General features: G+C 54.7%; 1 protein-coding gene across 1 annotated transcript in view; it reads right to left on the bottom strand.

Annotated features, from left to right (window-relative positions):
* The window catches only part of LOC122542114 (arf-GAP with dual PH domain-containing protein 1), an 88,646-nt gene that overhangs the window by 45,701 nt on the left and 20,592 nt on the right, over positions 1 to 22,353 (bottom strand). Inside the window, exon 3 of the mRNA XM_087978231.1 lies at positions 967 to 1,058. Within this exon, the coding sequence (XP_087834357.1) occupies positions 967 to 1,058 (92 nt within the window). The remainder of the gene's footprint in view (positions 1 to 966; positions 1,059 to 22,353) is intronic.

Genomic DNA, 22,353 nt, shown 5'->3' with positions numbered 1-22,353 from the left:
GTGTGACAGTGTGTGTGTGTTACAGGTAACCCAGTGCGTGACTGTGTGTGTGTGTGTGTTACAGGTAACCCAGTACGTGACAGTGTGTGAGAGAGCTACAGGTAACCCAGTGTGTGACAGAGTATGTGAATGTTACAGGTAACCCAGTGCGTGACAGTGTGAGAGTTACAGGTAACCCAGTGCATGACTGTTGTGTGTTACAGGTAACCCAGTGCATAACAGTGTGTGTGTGTTACAGGTAACCCAGTGTGTGACTGTTGTGTGTGTGTTACAGGTAACCCAGTGTGTCACAGTGTGTGTTAAAGCTACAGGTAACCCAGTATGTGACAGTGTCTTTGAATGTTACAGTAACCCAGTGTGTGTGAGTTACAGGTAGCCCAGAGTGTGACAGTCTGTGTTACAGGCAAACCAGTGTGTGACAGTGAGAGAATTACAGGTAACCCTTTGTGTGACAGTGTATGAGAGTTGTAGGTAACTCAGTGTATGAGTGTGGGAGAGTTACTAGTAACCCAGTGAGTGGCAGTGTGTGTGAGAGATACAAGTAACCCAGTGTGTGTGTGAGTTACAGATAGCCCAGTGTGTGACTGTGTGTTACAGACAAACCCAATGTGTGACAGTGTATGAGAGTGACAGGTAACCCATTGTGTGAGAGTTACAGGTAACGCAGTGTGTGACAGTGTGAGATAGTTGGAGATAACCCAGTGTGTGACTGCATGTGAGAGTTACAGGTAGTCCAGTATGTAACAGTGTGTGTGTGTGTGTTACAGGTAACCTGGTGTGTGACAGTTATAGGTAACCCGGTGTGTACTGTGACTGAAACCTTGCAGTCTGTGGTTAAACCAAAACAAAAATGGAAAGATGCTCAATTCCAACGAAGGCCTTGATGAATTGGATAAAAGGTTCATGTTTTTCCTGACATCAGTGGAATGAGAGAGAAGCTGGGTGCAGGCTGTGTACTGTACTCACTGACAGTCGGTGTAGTTCGGGACGTAGTAATATATCGGCACAAATGCTTCATACTTCTGCTGGGCAGCTTCGTTACCATGTTGGGCCATAAACTGGAAGGGAGAGAGATGGAGTTAAAGACCAAAGCTGGGTTGGAGGTCTGTAGTCACTAAAACTCTCTGCTGTCAGATGGTGTTAACCTTTGGCCCAGCGCTGGGACACAGGAGAGCACCATGAGCTCCTTCACGCCCAGTGCCTCACTCAGCCTGCCAATGGGAAGAGCAGGAGGCACAAACCTGTCATCTACTGTGACCTATCGCTGGGAACAACACAGCGGGAGGACTCACCCTGAGCAACGTGATCAACGTCACCCTCAAACAGATCATATCGACTTGGCTGGATACAAAACCTGGGGGGTAATATTTACAAATGAAGATAGACAGCAGGGGGTCAGCCCCACGAAGAGAGATTGGACAAACTGGGCCTACAATTGTCTAAAGCTTTGAAGAGTGAGAGGTGATCAAATTAAAACCTACCCAATCCTTAAAGGGACTGACCGGGTAAATGAGGGTAGGATGTTTGCTGGGATGGGGAGTCAGGGGGAGGGGATACACAATTTTAAAATAAGTTGGATGCCAGTTAGGACTGGCCAAATACGCATAGATTAATTTAGGAAGTCCGGTCAGCATGGACCAGTCGGTCCGATGGGTCAGTTTCCGTGCTGTACATCCCCATGACTCCCTGAATGAGGTAGGGTGAATTTTTTATACTCAGTGTGTTGGGATTCCACAGAGGGCTTTTGAAGCTCAGCTTCTGAGTATATTTAAGGCATAGATTAAGAGATGGTGTACAAGGTTACGGGGATGGGGGGAGCAAGAGAAATCAAAGTATTTGATCAGCCGTGATCATATGGAATGGTGAGCCAGGCTCGATGGGCTGAATGCCCTACTCTTATGTTGCTGAAGGTCAAGTTGATTACGGAGATCCTTAGAGAATCCCTCATTAATCTGGAGAGGACTTTGGATCCTTTTCCTTTCCACACATTCTCGGGCTGTGAGCTTTATTGGCAAGCTTGGATAGGTTCCTCATCTCTCGGGAAGCTGATGGTGGATGGTCTCGAACTGCCTCAGTCCGTGTGGCGTAGGGACCAGAGCGGAAGGTGGTTCCTGGCTTCTGACCCAGTGACAATGGGGGAGTGGTGATATATGTCCACGTTGGGATGCCACAAACCTTGCAGCGTAGCTCACCATTGTGGCTGGGTGTCTTCCTGTTGGTGTTGTCACATGACATCCCACTTCAAACCCCACCCCCATTCTGCCATTGGCTAATCCCCCAGGCACGCTACCTCTCTGTGTCCAATTGGAAAGTGGAACACACACGGTTACCCAATGGCATGAATCTTGTTGTTGGCTGAACAGTGTCTCTGTCCTCACCTCCAACCTTTGACCTTCAAATGTATTGATGGTTAATGACCACAACACTACCCAACCATACTTTGACACAGATGCATCACTTACCAATCGGAGACACCAGGGAGAGGGAGAGGGCGAGGGCAAGGGGGCAAGGGAGAGGGGGCGGGGTGAGGGAGGGGGGCAAGAGAGAGGAGGGCGAGGGAAAGGGGACAATGGCAAGGGGTGAGGTCAAGGGGCTGAGGGAGTGGGAGCGGGAGTGGGGAGAGGGGGAGAGGGAGAGAGGGCGAGGGAGAGGGAGTGAGGGCGTGGCAGAGAGAGGACATGATGAGGTTTGACTGTGCTGACTATAACAGTCGAACAGCACACTAATTCTTCCTGGTCCAGGGTCTCACATGTAGCATGGTCAAGACACTGGAGAAAAGTTGCTATTTGTAGAAAGAGCACACACACACACATGCAATGATTTGGAATCAAATCTCACCATGGGCATACCTCCCAAATTACTGTGTGTTCCTGTGACTCTATAACTCCTCCTACTCGTATTCTGTTATGCTTGACCCCACAGCGGCAATTCCCTGGGTCTGAGACTCTGCATTTCTGGATCTCTGATTACATGAATCGCTCCCTCTCTCTCCATTAAACCTACCTCTTTGATCAAACTTACTGTTTCTTGGTTTGGTCTTCTCCCTATGCCTCTGAGAAATGCCTTTGGACATTTAATGTATAAATACCAGGGAGTGTCTGGAGGAAAATGGGTAAGGAATATTTGATGTCTCCATGTTATTAGCCTTTTGAAATCACACATCAACTTTCAACCAGAGACTCTCCAACACAAAGAAATCTTGGCACCACATGAGCCTTTCAAGAGAAAACTCCTCTATGTGATTCCACATTCCCCACTCCCCCAGAACATAACTGGATGAGATCATAATCAATTCAAAATTACAACCTCTCCATCCAGTTATGTTGGCTGTCAGACTGTAACTGTTTCAGTCTGAAGTTGTGTTGGTCTATTGGTGATTCAGACTGTAACTGTTTCAGTCTGAAGTTATGTTGGTGTGTAGCTGATTCAGACTGTAACTGTTTCAGTCTGAAGTTATGTTGGTGTGTAGCTGATTCAGACTAACTGTTTCAGTCTGAAGTTGTGTTGGTCTATTAGTGATTCAGACTGTAACTGTTTCAGTCTGAAGTTGTGTTGGTCTATTAGTGATTCAGACTGTAACTGTTTCAGTCTGAAGTTATGTTGGTGTGTAGCTGATTCAGACTGTAACTGTTTCAGTCTGAAGTTGTGTTGGTCTATTAGTGATTCAGACTGTAACTGTTTCAGTCTGAAGTTGTGTTGGTCTATTAGTGATTCAGACTGTAATTGTTTCAGTCTGAAGTTGTGTTGGTATGTAGCTGATTCAAACTGTAACTGTTTCAGTCTGAAGTTGTGTTGGTATGTAGCTGATTCAAACTGTAACTGTTTCAGTCTGAAGTTGTGTTGGTCTATTAGTGATTCAGACTGTAACTGTTTCAGTCTGAAGTTGTGTTGGTCTATTAGTGATTCAGACTGTAACTGTTTCAGTCTGAAGTTGTGTTGGTCTATTAGTGATTCAGACTGTAACTGTTTCAGTCTGAAGTTATGTTGGTGTGTAGCTGATTCAGACTAACTGTTTCAGTCTGAAGTTGTGTTGGTCTATTAGTGATTCAGACTGTAATTGTTTCAGTCTGAAGTTGTGTTGGTATGTAGCTGATTCAAACTGTAACTGTTTCAGTCTGAAGTTGTGTTGGTCTATTAGTGATTCAGACTGTAACTGTTTCAGTCTGAAGTTATGTTGGTGTGTAGCTGATTCAGACTGTAATTGTTTCAGTCTGAAGTTGTGTTGGTCTATTAGTGATTCAGACTGTAACTGTTTCAGTCTGAAGTTATGTTGGTGTGTAGCTGATTCAGACTGTAACTGTTTCAGTCTGAAGTTGTGTTGGTCTATTAGTGATTCAGACTGTAACTGTTTCAGTCTGAAGTTGTGTTGGTCTATTAGTGATTCAGACTGTAACTGTTTCAGTCTGAAGTTGTGTTGGTCTATTAGTGATTCAGACTGTAACTGTTTCAGTCTGAAGTTGTGTTGGTCTATTAGTGATTCAGACTGTAATTGTTTCAGTCTGAAGTTGTGTTGGTATGTAGCTGATTCAAACTGTAACTGTTTCAGTCTGAAGTTGTGTTGGTCTATTAGTGATTCAGACTGTAACTGTTTCAGTCTGAAGTTATGCTGGTGTGTAGCTGATTCAGACTGTAATTGTTTCAGTCTGAAGTTGTGTTGGTCTATTGGTAATTCAGACTGTAACTGTTTCAGTCTGAAGTTGTGTTGGTGTGTAGCTGATTCAGACTGTAATTGTTTCAGTCTGAAGTTGTGTTGGTGTGTAGGTGATTTGGACTGTAGCTGACTTAGGCTTTCAGCAGAAGACTTTCCTTCATTGGGTGAGGCATTAAATACAACAGCAGTGGTGTAATACAGGAACTGTGTCTCAGACACTGGTTTGGCTACAGCTGGAGTTTTTTTTGTACAGTCCTACTCACCATATTCTCGACAGTGGTTATGGACTTCCTGCAGAGTACAGTGGAGATTTACAACAAGGTTGGCCTGGCCTGGAATATTGCATTACCAAGGGAATGATTGGATCAGCTGGGGGCTGTTTCCCTGAGAATCGGGGGGGGGGGGGGGGGGGGCTGAGGGGTGGCTTTGTTAACATAATGTGGGGCATTGATAAATAGAAGAGGGAAGACCTGTCTCTCCTAGCACAGAGCTCAGTTCCCCGGGGAAGGGGGGGCACAAATTTAAGGGGATTGGCAGAGGGGGCATGAGGAAAAACATTGCTCCCCAGAGGGTGGTCTGTCTCGTTCAGTGGTTGAGGTGGAACTCCATTTAAAAGGAACTTGAATCTGCCGCATGTATGCACAGGTACCTGATTGGGGCTGGCATAAGCTTGTACAAACCAGGATTGACACAATGGGCTCTTTGGCCTTCTCCTATCCCATATCTTCACTTTAGATCCACAAACTCAGATTGTCATTGGTATGGACTGTCGTCGGTTCAGACCTGGCGGCTGGTGCCCCAGAATGATAAGTTGCTTGATTCATTCAGTCTTCTGCTGAAAATGTGTTGCTGGAACAGCGCAGCAGGTCAGGCAGCATCCAGGGAACAGGAGAATCAACGTTTCGGGCATAAGCCCTTCGTTTCCTGAAGAAGGGCTTATGCCCGAAACGTTGCTTCTCCTGCTCCTTGGATGCTGCCTGACCTGCTGCGCTTTTCCAGCAACACATTTTCAGCTCTGATCTCCAGCATCTGCAGCCCTCACTTTCTCCTCATTCAGTCTTCTGCTGAGCAATGATATTTCCAACAGCAGATGTAATGTAACATTTCCTCAGTCTGCATGGTTCCCCCTGTGTCCTGTCAGTCTGTGGTTACATCTGCTCTCTCCATGGTCACCGAATTTATTTCTAAACGCCAACAAGATATTTTCGTAATTTATCTCATCTTGTGGAAGAGAGTGAGTTTTCGATGCGCAGTGACAGAAAATTAAAGGGGTCATGTAAGAGGCAGAGGCAACATAAGAGAGTCTGTTCCACCATTCGATGACGGCTGATCTGTTTCTCAATCCCATTCTCCCGCTTTCTCCCCATAACCCTTGATCCCCTTACCAATGCAGAGCCTCTCCATCTCCATCTTTAAATACACTCCATGACTTGCCCTCCACAGCCCTCCGCAGTAATGAGTTCCACAGATTTCCCCACACTCTGGCTGAAGAGATTCTTCCTCATCTCAGTTCTAAAGTGTCGTCCCTTCACCCTGAGGCTGTGCCCTCTGGTCTTGGTCTCTCCTACTGGTGGAATCACCTTCTCCATGTCCACTCTATCCAGGTCTCTCATAAAATTTGTAAGTTTCAATCAGCTCCCCCCTTCCCACGCCCCCACCACCCCACAACTCCACCATCATTGTAAACTCCATTGAGTACAGACCCAGAGTCCTCAACTGCTTCTCATATGCCCGACATCCCCGAGATCATTCCTCAGGACTGGGACTAGGTTAGTCTGGGATTATGGTCGGCATGGATTGGTTAGCCAAAGGGTCTGTTTCCATGCTGTGTGTATCTATGACTCTGCAATCACCCCCCAACACCAGCCCATCCTTCCTCAGATACAGGATTGAAGATGCAATCCACGATGGGGTGGGGTAGCAGGTCCGCGTGCAGCATCCTGCCCGGAACTCATCAGCTCCGCCTGCTTTTGACTTTTATCGTTCCTTGTTGTTTCCTGACTTCAATCCACTTCCTTCCTGTGGGGGTGATCGGTGCACCTTGGTACAGTGTGGGGGGTGATCGGTGCACCTTGGTACAGTGTGGGGGTGATCGGTGCACCTTGGTACAGTGTGGGGGTGATCGGTGTACCTTGGTACAGTGTGGGGGTGATCGGTGTACCTTGGTACAGTGTGGGGGTGATCGGTGCACCTTGGTACAGTGTGGGGGAGATCGGTGTACCTTGGTACAGTGTGGGGGTGATCGGTGTACCTTGGTACAGTGTGGGGTGTGATCGGTGCACCTTGGTACAGTGTGGGGGTGATCGGTGCACCTTGGTACAGTGTGGGGATGATCGGTGCACCTTGGTACAGTGTGGGGGGTGATCGGTGTACCTTGGTACAGTGTGGGGGTGATCGGTGCACCTTGGTACAGTGTGGGGGTGATCGGTGTACCTTGGTACAGTGTGGGGGTGATCGGTGCACCTTGGTACAGTGTGGGGGGTGATCGGTGCACCTTGGTACAGTGTGGGGGGTGATCGGTGTACCTTGGTACAGTGTGGGGGTGATCGGTGCACCTTGGTACAGTGTGGGGGTGATCGGTGTACCTTGGTACAGTGTGGGGGTGATCGGTGTACCTTGGTACAGTGTGGGGGTGATCGGTGCACCTTGGTACAGTGTGGGGGTGATCGGTGTACCTTGGTACAGTGTGGGGGTGATCGGTGCACCTTGGTACAGTGTGGGGGGTGATCGGTGCACCTTGGTACAGTGTGGGGGTGATCGGTGTACCTTGGTACAGTGTGGGGATGATCGGTGCACCTTGGTACAGTGTGGGGGTGATCGGTGTACCTTGGTACAGTGTGGGGATGATCGGTGCACCTTGGTACAGTGTGGGGGGTGATCGGTGTACCTTGGTACAGTGTGGGGGTGATCGGTGCACCTTGGTACAGTGTGGGGGTGATCGGTGTACCTTGGTACAGTGTGGGGGTGATCGGTGCACCTTGGTACAGTGTGGGGGGTGATCGGTGCACCTTGGTACAGTGTGGGGGGTGATCGGTGTACCTTGGTACAGTGTGGGGGTGATCGGTGCACCTTGGTACAGTGTGGGGGTGATCGGTGTACCTTGGTACAGTGTGGGGGTGATCGGTGTACCTTGGTACAGTGTGGGGGTGATCGGTGCACCTTGGTACAGTGTGGGGGTGATCGGTGCACCTTGGTACAGTGTGGGGGTGATCGGTGCACCTTGGTAAAGTGTGGTGGAGATCGGTGTACCTTGGTACAGTGTGGGGGTGATCGGTGCACCTTGGTACAGTGTGGGGGTGATCGGTGCACCTTGGTACAGTGTGGGGGTGATCGGTGCTCCTTGGTACAGTGTGGGGATGATCGGTGCTCCTTGGTACAGTGTGGCGGTGATCGGTGTACCTTGGTACAGTGTGGGGGGTGATCGGTGTACCTTGGTACAGTGTGGGGGGTGATCGGTGCACCTTGGTACAGTGTGGGGGTGATCGGTGCTCCTTGGTACAGTGTGGCGGTGATCGGTGTACCTTGGTACAGTGTGGGGGGTGATCGGTGTACCTTGGTACAGTGTGGGGGGTGATCGGTGCACCTTGGTACAGTGTGGGGGTGATCGGTGTACCTTGGTACAGTGTGGGGGGTGATCGGTGCACCTTGGTACAGTGTGGGGGTGATCGGTGCTCCTTGGTACAGTGTGGGGATGATCGGTGCTCCTTGGTACAGTGTGGCGGTGATCGGTGTACCTTGGTACAGTGTGGGGGGTGATCGGTGTACCTTGGTACAGTGTGGGGGTGATCGGTGTACCTTGGTACAGTGTGGGGGGTGATCGGTGCACCTTGGTACAGTGTGGGGGTGATCGGTGCACCTTGGTACAGTGTGGGGGGTGATCGGTGTACCTTGGTACAGTGTGGGGGTGATCGGTGTACCTTGGTACAGTGTGGGGGGTGATCGGTGTACCTTGGTACAGTGTGGGGGTGATCGGTGCTCCTTGGTACAGTGTGGGGGTGATCGGTGCTCCTTGGTACAGTGTGGGGGAGATCGGTGTACCTTGGTACAGTGTGGGGGTGATCGGTGCACCTTGGTACAGTGTGGGGGTGATCGGTGTACCTTGGTACAGTGTGGGGGGTGATCGGTGTACCTTGGTACAGTGTGGGGGGTGATCGGTGCTCCTTGGTACAGTGTGGGGATGATCGGTGCACCTTGGTACAGTGTGGGGGTGATCGGTGCACCTTGGTACAGTGTGGGGGTGATCGGTGTACCTTGGTACAGTGTGGGGGTGATCGGTGCTCCTTGGTACAGTGTGGGGGTGATCGGTGCACCTTGGTACAGTGTGGAGGTGATCGGTGCACCTTGGTACAGTGTGGGGGTGATCGGTGCACCTTGGTACAGTGTGGGGGGTGATCGGTGCACCTTGGTACAGTGTGGGGGATGATCGGTGCACCTTGGTACAGTGTGGGGGTGATCGGTGCACCTTGGTACAGTGTGGGGGGTGATCGGTGCACCTTGGTACAGTGTGGGGGGGGTGATCGGTGCACCTTGGTACAGTGTGGGGGGGGTGATCGGTGCACCTTGGTACAGTGTGGGGGGGTGATCGGTGCACCTTGGTACAGTGTGGGGGTGATCGGTGCACCTTGGTACAGTGTGGGGGTGATCGGTGTACCTTGGTACAGTGTGGGGGTGATCGGTGCACCTTGGTACAGTGTGGGGGGAGATCGGTGCACCTTGGTACAGTGTGGGGGTGTGATCGGTGTACCTTGGTACAGTGTGGGGTGTGATCGGTGCACCTTGGTACAGTGTGGGGGTGTGATCGGTGTACCTTGGTACAGTGTGGGGGTGATCGGTGCACCTTGGTACTGTGTGGGGGTGATCGGTGCACCTTGGTACAGTGTGGGGGTGATCGGTGCACCTTGGTACAGTGTGGGGGTGATCGGTGCACCTTGGTACAGTGTGGGGTGTGATCGGTGCACCTTGGTACAGTGTGGGGGTGTGATCGGTGTACCTTGGTACAGTGTGGGGGTGATCGGTGCACCTTGGTACAGTGTGGGGGTGATCGGTGTACCTTGGTACAGTGTGGGGGTGTGATCGGTGTACCTTGGTACAGTGTGGGGGTGTGATCGGTGCACCTTGGTACAGTGTGGGGGTGATCGGTGCACCTTGGTACAGTGTGGGGGTGATCGGTGCACCTTGGTACAGTGTGGGGGTGATCGGTGCACCTTGGTACAGTGTGGGGTGTGATCGGTGCACCTTGGTACAGTGTGGGGGTGTGATCGGTGCACCTTGGTACAGTGTGGGGGGGGTGATCGGTGCACCTTGGTACAGTGTGGGGGGGGTGATCGGTGCACCTTGGTACAGTGTGGGGGGGGTGATCGGTGCACCTTGGTACAGTGTGGGGGTGATCGGTGCACCTTGGTACAGTGTGGAGGTGATCGGTGCACCTTGGTACAGTGTGGGGATGATCGGTGTACCTTGGTACAGTGTGGGGGTGATCGGTGCACCTTGGTACAGTGTGGGGGGTGATCGGTGCACCTTGGTACAGTGTGGGGGTGATCGGTGCACCTTGGTACTGTGTGGAGGTGATCGGTGCACCTTGGTACAGTGTGGGGGTGATCGGTGCACCTTGGTACAGTGTGGGGGGTGATCGGTGCACCTTGGTACAGTGTGGGGGGGGTGATCGGTGCACCTTGGTACAGTGTGGCGGTGATCGGTGCACCTTGGTACAGTGTGGGGGTGATCGGTGCACCTTGGTACAGTGTGGGGATGATCGGTGCACCTTGGTACAGTGTGGGGGTGATCGGTGCACCTTGGTACAGTGTGGGGGGTGATCGGTGCACCTTGGTACAGTGTGGGGGTGATCGGTGCACCTTGGTACAGTGTGGGGGTGATCGGTGTAACTTGGTACAGTGTGGTGGAGATCGGTGCACCTTGGTACAGTGTGGGGGTGATCGGTGCACCTTGGTACAGTGTGGGGGTGATCGGTGCACCTTGGTACAGTGTGGGGGTGATCGGTGTACCTTGGTACAGTGTGGGGGTGATCGGTGCACCTTGGTACAGTGTGGGGTGTGATCGGTGCACCTTGGTACAGTGTGGGGTGTGATCGGTGCACCTTGGTACAGTGTGGGGGTGATCGGTGTAACTTGGTACAGTGTGGTGGAGATCGGTGCACCTTGGTACAGTGTGGGGGTGATCGGTGCACCTTGGTACAGTGTGGGGGTGATCGGTGCACCTTGGTACAGTGTGGGGGTGATCGGTGTAACTTGGTACAGTGTGGGGGGAGATCGGTGCACCTTGGTACAGTGTGGGGGGTGATCGGTGCACCTTGGTACAGTGTGGGGGTGATCGGTGCACCTTCGTACAGTGTGGCGGTGATCGGTGCACCTTGGTACAGTGTGGGGGTGATCGGTGCACCTTGGTACAGTGTGGGGGTGATCGGTGCACCTTGGTACAGTGTGGTGGAGATCGGTGCACCTTGGTACTGTGTGGCGGTGATCGGTGCACCTTGGTACAGTGTGGGGGTGATCGGTGCACCTTGGTACAGTGTGGGGGTGATCGGTGCACCTTGGTACAGAGTGGGGGTGATCGGTGTACCTTGGTACAGTGTGGGGGTGATCGGTGTAACTTGGTACAGTGTGGGGGGAGATCGGTGTACCTTGGTACAGTGTGGGGGTGATCGGTGTAACTTGGTACAGTGTGGGGGGAGATCGGTGCACCTTGGTACAGTGTGGGGGGTGATCGGTGCACCTTGGTACAGTGTGGGGGTGATCGGTGCACCTTCGTACAGTGTGGCGGTGATCGGTGCACCTTGGTACAGTGTGGGGGTGATCGGTGCACCTTGGTACAGTGTGGGGGTGATCGGTGCACCTTGGTACAGTGTGGTGGAGATCGGTGCACCTTGGTACAGTGTGGGGGTGATCGGTGCACCTTGATACAGTGTGGGGGTGATCGGTGCACCTTGGTACAGTGTGGGGGTGATCGGTGCACCTTGGTACAGTGTGGGGGTGATCGGTGCACCTTGATACAGTGTGGGGGTGATCGGTGTACCTTGGTACAGTGTGGGGGTGATCGGTGTACCTTGATACAGTGTGGGGGTGATCGGTGCACCTTGGTACAGTGTGGGGGTGATCGGTGCACCTTGATACAGTGTGGGGGTGATCGGTGTACCTTGGTACAGTGTGGGGGTGATCGGTGTACCTTGATACAGTGTGGCGGTGATCGGTGCACCTTGGTACAGTGTGGGGGTGATCGGTGCACCTTGGTACAGTGTGGTGGGTGATCGGTGCACCTTGGTACAGTGTGGGGGTGTGATCGGTGTACCTTGGTACAGTGTGGGGGTGATCGGTGCACCTTGGTACAGTGTGGGGGTGATCGGTGCACCTTGATACAGTGTGGGGGTGATCGGTGCACCTTGGTACAGTGTGGCGGTGATCGGTGCACCTTGGTACAGTGTGGGGGTGATCGGTGCACCTTGATACAGTGTGGGGGTGATCGGTGTACCTTGGTACAGTGTGGGGGTGATCGGTGTACCTTCGTACAGTGTGGCGGTGATCGGTGCACCTTGGTACAGTGTGGGGGTGATCGGTGCACCTTGGTACAGTGTGGGGGTGATCGGTGCACCTTGGTACAGTGTGGGGTGTGATCGGTGTACCTTGGTACAGTGTGGGGGGTGATCGGTGTACCTTCGTACAGTGTGGTGGAGATCGGTGTACCTTGGTACAGTGTGGGGGGTGATCGGTGTACCTTGGTACAGTGTGGGGGGTGATCGGTGCACCTTGGTACAGTGTGGTGGAGATCGGTGCACCTTGGTACTGTGTGGCGGTGATCGGTGCACCTTGGTACAGTGTGGGGGTGATCGGTGTACCTTGGTACAGTGTGGGGGTGATCGGTGTACCTTGGTACAGTGTGGGGGTGATCGGTGTACCTTGGTACAGTGTGGGGGTGATCGGTGCACCTTGGTACAGTGTGGGGGTGATCGGTGCACCTTGGTACAGTGTGGGGGTGATCGGTGTACCTTCGTACAGTGTGGCGGTGATCGGTGCACCTTGGTACAGTGTGGGGGTGATCGGTGCACCTTGGTACAGTGTGGGGGTGATCGGTGCACCTTGGTACAGTGTGGGGTGTGATCGGTGTACCTTGGTACAGTGTGGGGGGTGATCGGTGTACCTTGGTACAGTGTGGGGGTGATCGGTGCACCTTGGTACAGTGTGGGGTGTGATCGGTGTACCTTGGTACAGTGTGGGGGGTGATCGGTGTACCTTCGTACAGTGTGGTGGAGATCGGTGTACCTTGGTACAGTGTGGGGGGTGATCGGTGTACCTTCGTACAGTGTGGGGGTGATCGGTGCACCTTGGTACAGTGTGGGAGGTGATCGGTGTACCTTGGTACAGTGTGGGGGGTGATCGGTGTACCTTGGTACAGTGTGGGGGGTGATCGGTGTACCTTCGTACAGTGTGGGGGTGATCGGTGCACCTTGGTACAGTGTGGTGGAGATCGATGTACCTTGGTACAGTGTGGGGGTGATCGATGTACCTTGGTACAGTGTGGTGGAGATCGGTGTACCTTGGTACAGTGTGGGGGTGATCGGTGCACCTTGGTACAGTGTGGGAGGTGATCGGTGCACCTTGGTACAGTGTGGGGGTGATCGGTGCACCTTGGTACAGTGTGGGGGTGATCGGTGCACCTTGGTACAGTGTGGGAGGTGATCGGTGTACCTTGGTACAGTGTGGGGGGTGATCGGTGCACCTTGGTACAGTGTGGGAGGTGATCGGTGCACCTTGGTACAGTGTGGGGGGTGATCGGTGCACCTTGGTACAGTGTGGTGGAGATCGGTGCACCTTGGTACAGTGTGGGGGTGATCGGTGCACCTTGGTACAGTGTGGGAGGTGATCGGTGCACCTTGGTACAGTGTGGGAGGTGATCGGTGCACCTTGGTACAGTGTGGGAGGTGATCGGTGCACCTTGGTACAGTGTGGGGGGTGATCGGTGCACCTTGGTACAGTGTGGGAGGTGATCGGTGCACCTTGGTACAGTGTGGGAGGTGATCGGTGCACCTTGGTACAGTGTGGGAGGTGATCGGTGCACCTTGGTACAGTGTGGGAGGTGATCGGTGCACCTTGGTACAGTGTGGGGGGTGATCGGTGCACCTTGGTACAGTGTGGGGGGTGATCGGTGCACCTTGGTACAGTGTGGGAGGTGATCGGTGCACCTTGGTACAGTGTGGGAGGTGATCGGTGCACCTTGGTACAGTGTGGGGGGTGATCGGTGCACCTTGGTACAGTGTGGGGGGTGATCGGTGCACCTTGGTACAGTGTGGGGGTGTGATCGGTGCACCTTGGTACAGTGTGGGGGTGATCGGTGCACCTTGGTACAGTGTGGTGGAGATCGGTGCACCTTGGTACAGTGTGGGGGTGATCGGTGCACCTTGGTACAGTGTGGGGGGTGATCGGTGCACCTTGGTACAGTGTGGGGGTGTGATCGGTGCACCTTGGTACAGTGTGGGGGGTGATCGGTGTACCTTGGTACAGTGTGGGGGTGATCGGTGCACCTTGGTACAGTGTGGGGGTGATCGGTGTACCTTGGTACAGTGTGGAGGTGATCGGTGCACCTTGGTACAGTGTGGGGGTGATCGGTGCACCTTGGTACAGTGTGGGGGGTGATCGGTGTACCTTGGTACAGTGTGGGGGTGATCGGTGTACCTTGGTACAGTGTGGAGGTGATCGGTGCACCTTGGTACAGTGTGGGGGTGATCGGTGCACCTTGGTACAGTGTGGGGGTGATCGGTGCACCTTGGTACAGTGTGGGGGTGATCGGTGTACCTGGTTACAGTGTGGGGGTAATCGGTGTACCTTGGTACAGTGTGGGAGGTGATCGGTGCACCTTGGTACTGTGTGGAGGTGATCGGTGCACCTTGGTACAGTGTGGGGGTGATCGGTGCACCTTGGTACAGTGTGGGGGTGATCGGTGTACCTGGTTACAGTGTGGGGGTAATCGGTGTACCTTGGTACAGTGTGGGAGGTGATCGGTGCACCTTGGTACTGTGTGGAGGTGATCGGTGCACCTTGGTACAGTGTGGGGGTGATCGGTGCACCTTGGTACAGTGTGGGGGTGATCGGTGTACCTTGGTACAGTGTGGGGGTGTGATCGGTGTACCTTGGTACAGTGTGGGGGTGATCGGTGCACCTTGGTACAGTGTGGGGGGTGATCGGTGTACCTTGGTACAGTGTGGGGGTGTGATCGGTGTACCTTGGTACAGTGTGGGGGTGTGATCGGTGTACCTTGGTACAGTGTGGGGGTGATCGGTGCACCTTGGTACAGTGTGGAGGTGATCGGTGCACCTTGGTACAGTGTGGGGGGTGATCGGTGCACCTTGGTACAGTGTGGGGGTGATCGGTGCACCTTGGTACAGTGTGGGGTAATCGGTGTACCTTGGTACAGTGTGGGGGTGATCGGTGCACCTTGGTACAGTGTGGAGGTGATCGGTGCACCTTGGTACAGTGTGGGGGGTGATCGGTGCACCTTGGTACAGTGTGGGGGTGATCGGTGCACCTTGGTACAGTGTGGGGTAATCGGTGCACCTTGGTACAGTGTGGGGTAATCGGTGTACCTTGGTACAGTGTGGAGGTGATCGGTGTACCTTGGTACAGTGTGGGGGTGATCGGTGTACCTTGGTACAGTGTGGGGGTGATCGGTGCACCTTGGTACAGTGTGGGGGTGATCGGTGCACCTTGGTACAGTGTGGGGGTGATCGGTGCACCTTGGTACAGTGTGGTGGAGATCGGTGCACCTTGATACAGTGTGGGGGTGATCGGTGCACCTTGGTACAGTGTGGTGGAGATCGGTGCACCTTGATACAGTGTGGGGGTGATCGGTGCACCTTGGTACAGTGTGGGGGTGATCGGTGCACCTTGGTACAGTGTGGGGGGGGGGGGGGTGATCGGTGCACCTTGGTACAGTGTGGCGCTGATCGGTGCACCTTGGTACAGTGTGGGGGGTGATCGGTGTACCTTGGTACAGTGTGGGGGTGATCGGTGCACCTTGGTACAGTGTGGAGGTGATCGGTGCACCTTGGTACAGTGTGGGGGTGATCGGTGCACCTTGATACAGTGTGGGGGTGATCGGTGCACCTTGGTACAGTGTGGGGGGGGGGGGGGGGGTGATCGGTGCACCTTGGTACAGTGTGGGGTGTGATCGGTGCACCTTGGTACAGTGTGGGGTGTGATCGGTGCACCTTGGTACAGTGTGGGGGTGATCGGTGCACCTTGGTACAGTGTGGGGGGTGATCGGTGCACCTTGGTACAGTGTGGGGGGTGATCGGTGTACCTTGGTACAGTGTGGAGGTGATCGGTGCACCTTGGTACAGTGTGGAGGTGATCGGTGCACCTTGGTACAGTGTGGGGGGTGATCGGTGCACCTTGGTACAGTGTGGAGGTGATCGGTGTACCTTGGTACAGTGTGGAGGTGATCGGTGCACCTTGGTACAGTGTGGGGGTGATCGGTGCACCTTGGTACAGTGTGGGGGGTGATCGGTGTACCTTGGTACAGTGTGGAGGTGATCGGTGTACCTTGGTACAGTGTGGGGGGTGATCGGTGCACCTTGGTACAGTGTGGGGGTGATCGGTGCACCTTGGTACAGTGTGGGGGGTGATCGGTGCACCTTGGTACAGTGTGGGGGTGATCGGTGCACCTTGGTACAGTGTGGGGGGTGTGATCGGTGTACCTTGGTACAGTGTGGGGGTGATCGGTGCACCTTGGTACAGTGTGGGGGGTGATCGGTGCACCTTGGTACAGTGTGGGGGTGATCGGTGCACCTTGGTACAGTGTGGGGGTGATCAGTGCACCTTGGTACAGTGTGGAGGTGATCGGTGTACCTTGGTACAGTGTGGGGGGTGATCGGTGTACCTTGGTACAGTGTGGAGGTGATCGGTGCACCTTGGTACAGTGTGGGGGTGATCAGTGCACCTTGGTACAGTGTGGAGGTGATCGGTGTACCTTGGTACAGTGTGGGGGTGTGATCGGTGCACCTTGGTACAGTGTGGGGGTGATCGGTGCACCTTGGTACAGTGTGGGGGTGTGATCGGTGCACCTTGGTACAGTGTGGAGGTGATCGGTGCACCTTGGTACAGTGTGGGGGTGATCAGTGCACCTTGGTACAGTGTGGGGATGATCGGTGCACCTTGGTACAGTGTGGGGGTGATCGGTGCTCCTTGGTACAGTGTGGGGGTGATCGGTGCACCTTGGTACAGTGTGGTGGTGATCGGTGCACCTTGGTACAGTGTGGAGGTGATCGGTGTACCTTGGTACAGTGTGGGGGTGATCGGTGTACCTTGGTACAGTGTGGAGGTGATCGGTGTACCTTGGTACAGTGTGGGGGTGATCGGTGTACCTTGGTACAGTGTGGGGGTTGATCGGTGTAACTTGGTACAGTGTGGGGATGATCGGTGCACCTTGGTACAGTGTGGAGGTGATCGGTGCACCTTGGTACAGTGTGGGGGGTGATCGGTGTACCTTGGTACAGTGTGGGGATGATCGGTGCACCTTGGTACAGTGTGGGGGTGATCGGTGCTCCTTGGTACAGTGTGGGGGTGATCGGTGCACCTTGGTACAGTGTGGGGGGTGATCGGTGTACGTTGGTACAGTGTGGTGGTGATCGGTGCACCTTGGTACAGTGTGGAGGTGATCGGTGCACCTTGGTACAGTGTGGGGGTGATCAGTGCACCTTGGTACAGTGTGGGAGGTGATCGGTGTACCTTGGTACAGTGTGGGGGGTGATCGGTGTACCTTGGTACAGTGTGGGGGTGATCGGTGCACCTTGGTACAGTGTGGGGGTGATCGGTGTACCTTGGTACAGTGTGGGGATGATCGGTGCACCTTGGTACAGTGTGGAGGTGATCGGTGCACCTTGGTACAGTGTGGAGGTGATCGGTGTACCTTGGTACAGTGTGGGGGTGATCGGTGCACCTTGGTACAGTGTGGTGGAGATCGGTGTACCTTGGTACAGTGTGGGGGTGATCGGTGTACCTTGGTACAGTGTGGGGGTGATCGGTGCACCTTGGTACAGTGTGGGGGTGATCGGTGTACCTTGGTACAGTGTGGGGGTGATCGGTGTACCTTGGTACAGTGTGGAGGTGATCGGTGCACCTTGGTACAGTGTGGGGGTGATCGGTGTACCTTGGTACAGTGTGGAGGTGATCGGTGCACCTTGGTACAGTGTGGGGGTGATCGGTGCACCTTGGTACAGTGTGGAGGTGATCGGTGCACCTTGGTACAGTGTGGGGGTGATCGGTGTACCTTGGTACAGTGTGGGGATGATCGGTGTACCTTGGTACAGTGTGGGGGTGATCGGTGTACCTTGGTACAGTGTGGGGGTGATCGGTGTACCTTGGTACAGTGTGGGGATGATCGGTGCACCTTGGTACAGTGTGGGGGTGATCGGTGTACCTTGGTACAGTGTGGGGGTGATCGGTGCACCTTGGTACAGTGTGGGGGTGATCGGTGTACCTTGGTACAGTGTGGGGGTGATCGGTGCACCTTGGTACAGTGTGGGGGTGATCGGTGCACCTTGGTACAGTGTGGGGGGTGATCGGTGTACCTTGGTACAGTGTGGGGGTGATCGGTGCACCTTGGTACAGTGTGGGGGTGATCGGTGCACCTTGGTACAGTGTGGGGGGTGATCGGTGTACCTTGGTACAGTGTGGGGGTGATCGGTGCACCTTGGTACAGTGTGGAGGTGATCGGTGTACCTTGGTACAGTGTGGGGATGATCGGTGCACCTTGGTACAGTGTGGGGGTGATCGGTGTACCTTGGTACAGTGTGGGGGTGATCGGTGCACCTTGGTACAGTGTGGGGGTGATCGGTGTACCTTGGTACAGTGTGGGGGTGATCGGTGCACCTTGGTACAGTGTGGGGGTGATCGGTGCACCTTGGTACAGTGTGGGGGTGATCGGTGTACCTTGGTACAGTGTGGGGGTGATCGGTGCACCTTGGTACAGTGTGGGGGTGATCGGTGCACCTTGGTACAGTGTGGGGGAGATCGGTGTACCTTGGTACAGTGTGGGGGTGATCGGTGCACCTTGGTACAGTGTGGGGTGTGATCGGTGCACCTTGGTACAGTGTGGGGTGTGATCGGTGCACCTTGGTACAGTGTGGGGTGTGATCGGTGCACCTTGGTACAGTGTGGGGTGTGATCGGTGCACCTTGGTACAGTGTGGGGGTGATCGGTGCACCTTGGTACAGTGTGGGGTGTGATCGGTGCACCTTGGTACAGTGTGGGGGTGATCGGTGCACCTTGGTACAGTGTGGGGGTGATCGGTGCACCTTGGTACAGTGTGGGGGTGATCGGTGCACCTTGGTACAGTGTGGGGGAGATCGGTGTACCTTGGTACAGTGTGGGGGTGATCGGTGCACCTTGGTACAGTGTGGGGTGTGATCGGTGCACCTTGGTACAGTGTGGGGGTGATCGGTGCACCTTGGTACAGTGTGGGGGTGATTGGTGCACCTTGGTACAGTGTGGGGGTGATCGGTGCACCTTGGTACAGTGTGGGGGTGATCGGTGCACCTTGGTACAGTGTGGGGGGTGATCGGTGTACCTTGGTACAGTGTGGGGATGATCGGTGTACCTTGGTACAGTGTGGGGGTGTGATCGGTGTACCTTGGTACAGTGTGGGGTGTGATCGGTGTACCTTGGTACAGTGTGGGGGTGATCGGTGTACCTTGGTACAGTGTGGGGTGTGATCGGTGTACCTTGGTACAGTGTGGGGTGTGATCGGTGCACCTTGGTACAGTGTGGGGGTGATCGGTGCACCTTGGTACAGTGTGGGGGTGATCGGTGCACCTTGGTACAGTGTGGGGGTGATCGGTGTACCTTGGTACAGTGTGGGGGAGATCGGTGTACCTTGGTACAGTGTGGGGGTGATCGGTGCACCTTGGTACAGTGTGGGGTGATCGGTGCACCTTGGTACAGTGTGGTGGAGATCGGTGTACCTTGGTACAGTGTGGGGGTGATCGGTGCACCTTGGTACAGTGTGGGGCTGATCGGTGCACCTTGGTACAGTGTGGGGGGTGATCGGTGCACCTTGGTACAGTGTGGTGGTGATCGGTGCACCTTGGTACAGTGTGGGGTGTGATCGGTGCACCTTGGTACAGTGTGGGGGTGATCGGTGCACCTTGGTACAGTGTGGGGGTGATCGGTGCACCTTGGTACAGTGTGGGGGGGAGATCGGTGCACCTTGGTACAGTGTGGGGGTGATCGGTGCACCTTGGTACAGTGTGGGGGTGATTGGTGCACCTTGGTACAGTGTGGGGGTGATCGGTGCACCTTGGTACAGTGTGGGGGAGATCGGTGTACCTTGGTACAGTGTGGGGATGATCGGTGTACCTTGGTACAGTGTGGGGGTGTGATCGGTGTACCTTGGTACAGTGTGGGGTGTGATCGGTGCACCTTGGTACAGTGTGGGGGTGATTGGTGCACCTTGGTACAGTGTGGGGGTGATCGGTGCACCTTGGTACAGTGTGGGGGAGATCGGTGTACCTTGGTACAGTGTGGGGATGATCGGTGTACCTTGGTACAGTGTGGGGGAGATCGGTGTACCTTGGTACAGTGTGGGGATGATCGGTGTACCTTGGTACAGTGTGGGGGTGTGATCGGTGTACCTTGGTACAGTGTGGGGTGTGATCGGTGTACCTTGGTACAGTGTGGGGGTGATCGGTGTACCTTGGTACAGTGTGGGGTGTGATCGGTGTACCTTGGTACAGTGTGGGGTGTGATCGGTGTACCTTGGTACAGTGTGGGGTGTGATCGGTGCACCTTGGTACAGTGTGGGGTGTGATCGGTGTACCTTGGTACAGTGTGGGGGTGATCGGTGTACCTTGGTACAGTGTGGGGGTGATCGGTGTACCTTGGTACAGTGTGAGGGTGATCGGTGTAACTTGGTACAGTGTGGGGGTGATCGGTGTACCTTGGTACAGTGTGGGGGTGATCGGTGCACCTTGGTACAGTGTGGGGGTGATCGGTGCACCTTGGTACAGTGTGGCGCTGATCGGTGTACCTTGGTACAGTGTGGGGGTGATCGGTGTACCTTGGTACAGTGTGGGGGTGATCGGTGTACCTTGGTACAGTGTGGGGGTGATCGGTGCACCTTGGTACAGTGTGGGGGTGATCGGTGCACCTTGGTACAGTGTGGGGGTGATCGGTGCACCTTGGTACAGTGTGGGGGGTGATCGGTGCACCTTGGTACAGTGTGGGGGGTGATCGGTGTACCTTGGTACAGTGTGGAGGTGATCGGTGCACCTTGGTACAGTGTGGGGGTGATCGGTGCACCTTGGTACAGTGTGGGGGTGATCGGTGCACCTTGGTACAGTGTGGCGCTGATCGGTGTACCTTGGTACAGTGTGGGGGTGATCGGTGTACCTTGGTACAGTGTGGGGGTGATCGGTGTACCTTGGTACAGTGTGGGGGTGATCGGTGCACCTTGGTACAGTGTGGGGGTGATCGGTGCACCTTGGTACAGTGTGGGGGTGATCGGTGCACCTTGGTACAGTGTGGGGGTGATCGGTGCACCTTGGTACAGTGTGGGGCTGATCGGTGCACCTTGGTACAGTGTGGGGGTGATCGGTGTACCTTGGTACAGTGTGGGGGGGGGGAGATCGGTGCACCTTGGTACAGTGTGGGGGGGGGAGATCGGTGTACCTTGGTACAGTGTGGGGGTGATCGGTGCACCTTGGTACAGTGTGGGGGGTGATCGGTGCACCTTGGTACAGTGTGGGAGGTGATCGGTGTGCCTTGGTACAGTGTGGGGGTGATCGGTGCACCTTGGTACAGTGTGGGGGGTGATCGGTGCACCTTGGTACAGTGTGGGGGGTGATCGGTGCACCTTGGTACAGTGTGGGGGGTGATCGGTGTACCTTGGTACAGTGTGGGGGTGATCGGTGTACCTTGGTACAGTGTGGGGGTGATCGGTGCACCTTGGTACAGTGTGGGGGGTGATCGGTGCACCTTGGTACAGTGTGGGGGGTGATCGGTGTACCTTGGTACAGTGTGGGGGGTGATCGGTGTACCTTGGTACAGTGTGGGGGGTGATCGGTGTACCTTGGTACAGTGTGGGGGTGATCGGTGCACCTTGGTACAGTGTGGGGGGTGATCGGTGCACCTTGGTACAGTGTGGGGGGTGATCGGTGCACCTTGGTACAGTGTGGGGGTGATCGGTGTACCTTGGTACAGTGTGGGGGTGATCGGTGTACCTTGGTACAGTGTGGGGGGTGATCGGTGTACCTTGGTACAGTGTGGGGGGTGATCGGTGTACCTTGGTACAGTGTGGGGGGTGATCGGTGCACCTTGGTACAGTGTGGGGGGTGATCGGTGTACCTTGGTACAGTGTGGGGGGTGATCGGTGTACCTTGGTACAGTGTGGGGGGTGATCGGTGTACCTTGGTACAGTGTGGGGGGTGATCGGTGTACCTTGGTACAGTGTGGGGGGTGATCGGTGTACCTTGGTACAGTGTGGGGGTGATCGGTGCACCTTGGTACAGTGTGGGGGGTGATCGGTGCACCTTGGTACAGTGTGGGGGGTGATCGGTGCACCTTGGTACAGTGTGGGGGTGATCGGTGTACCTTGGTACAGTGTGGGGGTGATCGGTGTACCTTGGTACAGTGTGGGGGGTGATCGGTGTACCTTGGTACAGTGTGGGGGGTGATCGGTGTACCTTGGTACAGTGTGGGGGG

Source organism: Chiloscyllium plagiosum, unplaced genomic scaffold (assembly GCF_037043375.1).
Source record: "Chiloscyllium plagiosum isolate Xiang-an unplaced genomic scaffold, Cpla_swu_hap1 HiC_scaffold_33, whole genome shotgun sequence".
NCBI classification, from domain to species: Eukaryota; Metazoa; Chordata; class Chondrichthyes; order Orectolobiformes; family Hemiscylliidae; genus Chiloscyllium; species Chiloscyllium plagiosum.
Note: the sequence above shows the minus strand (reverse complement) of the source record. Positions and strands in the feature narration are given on the sequence as shown.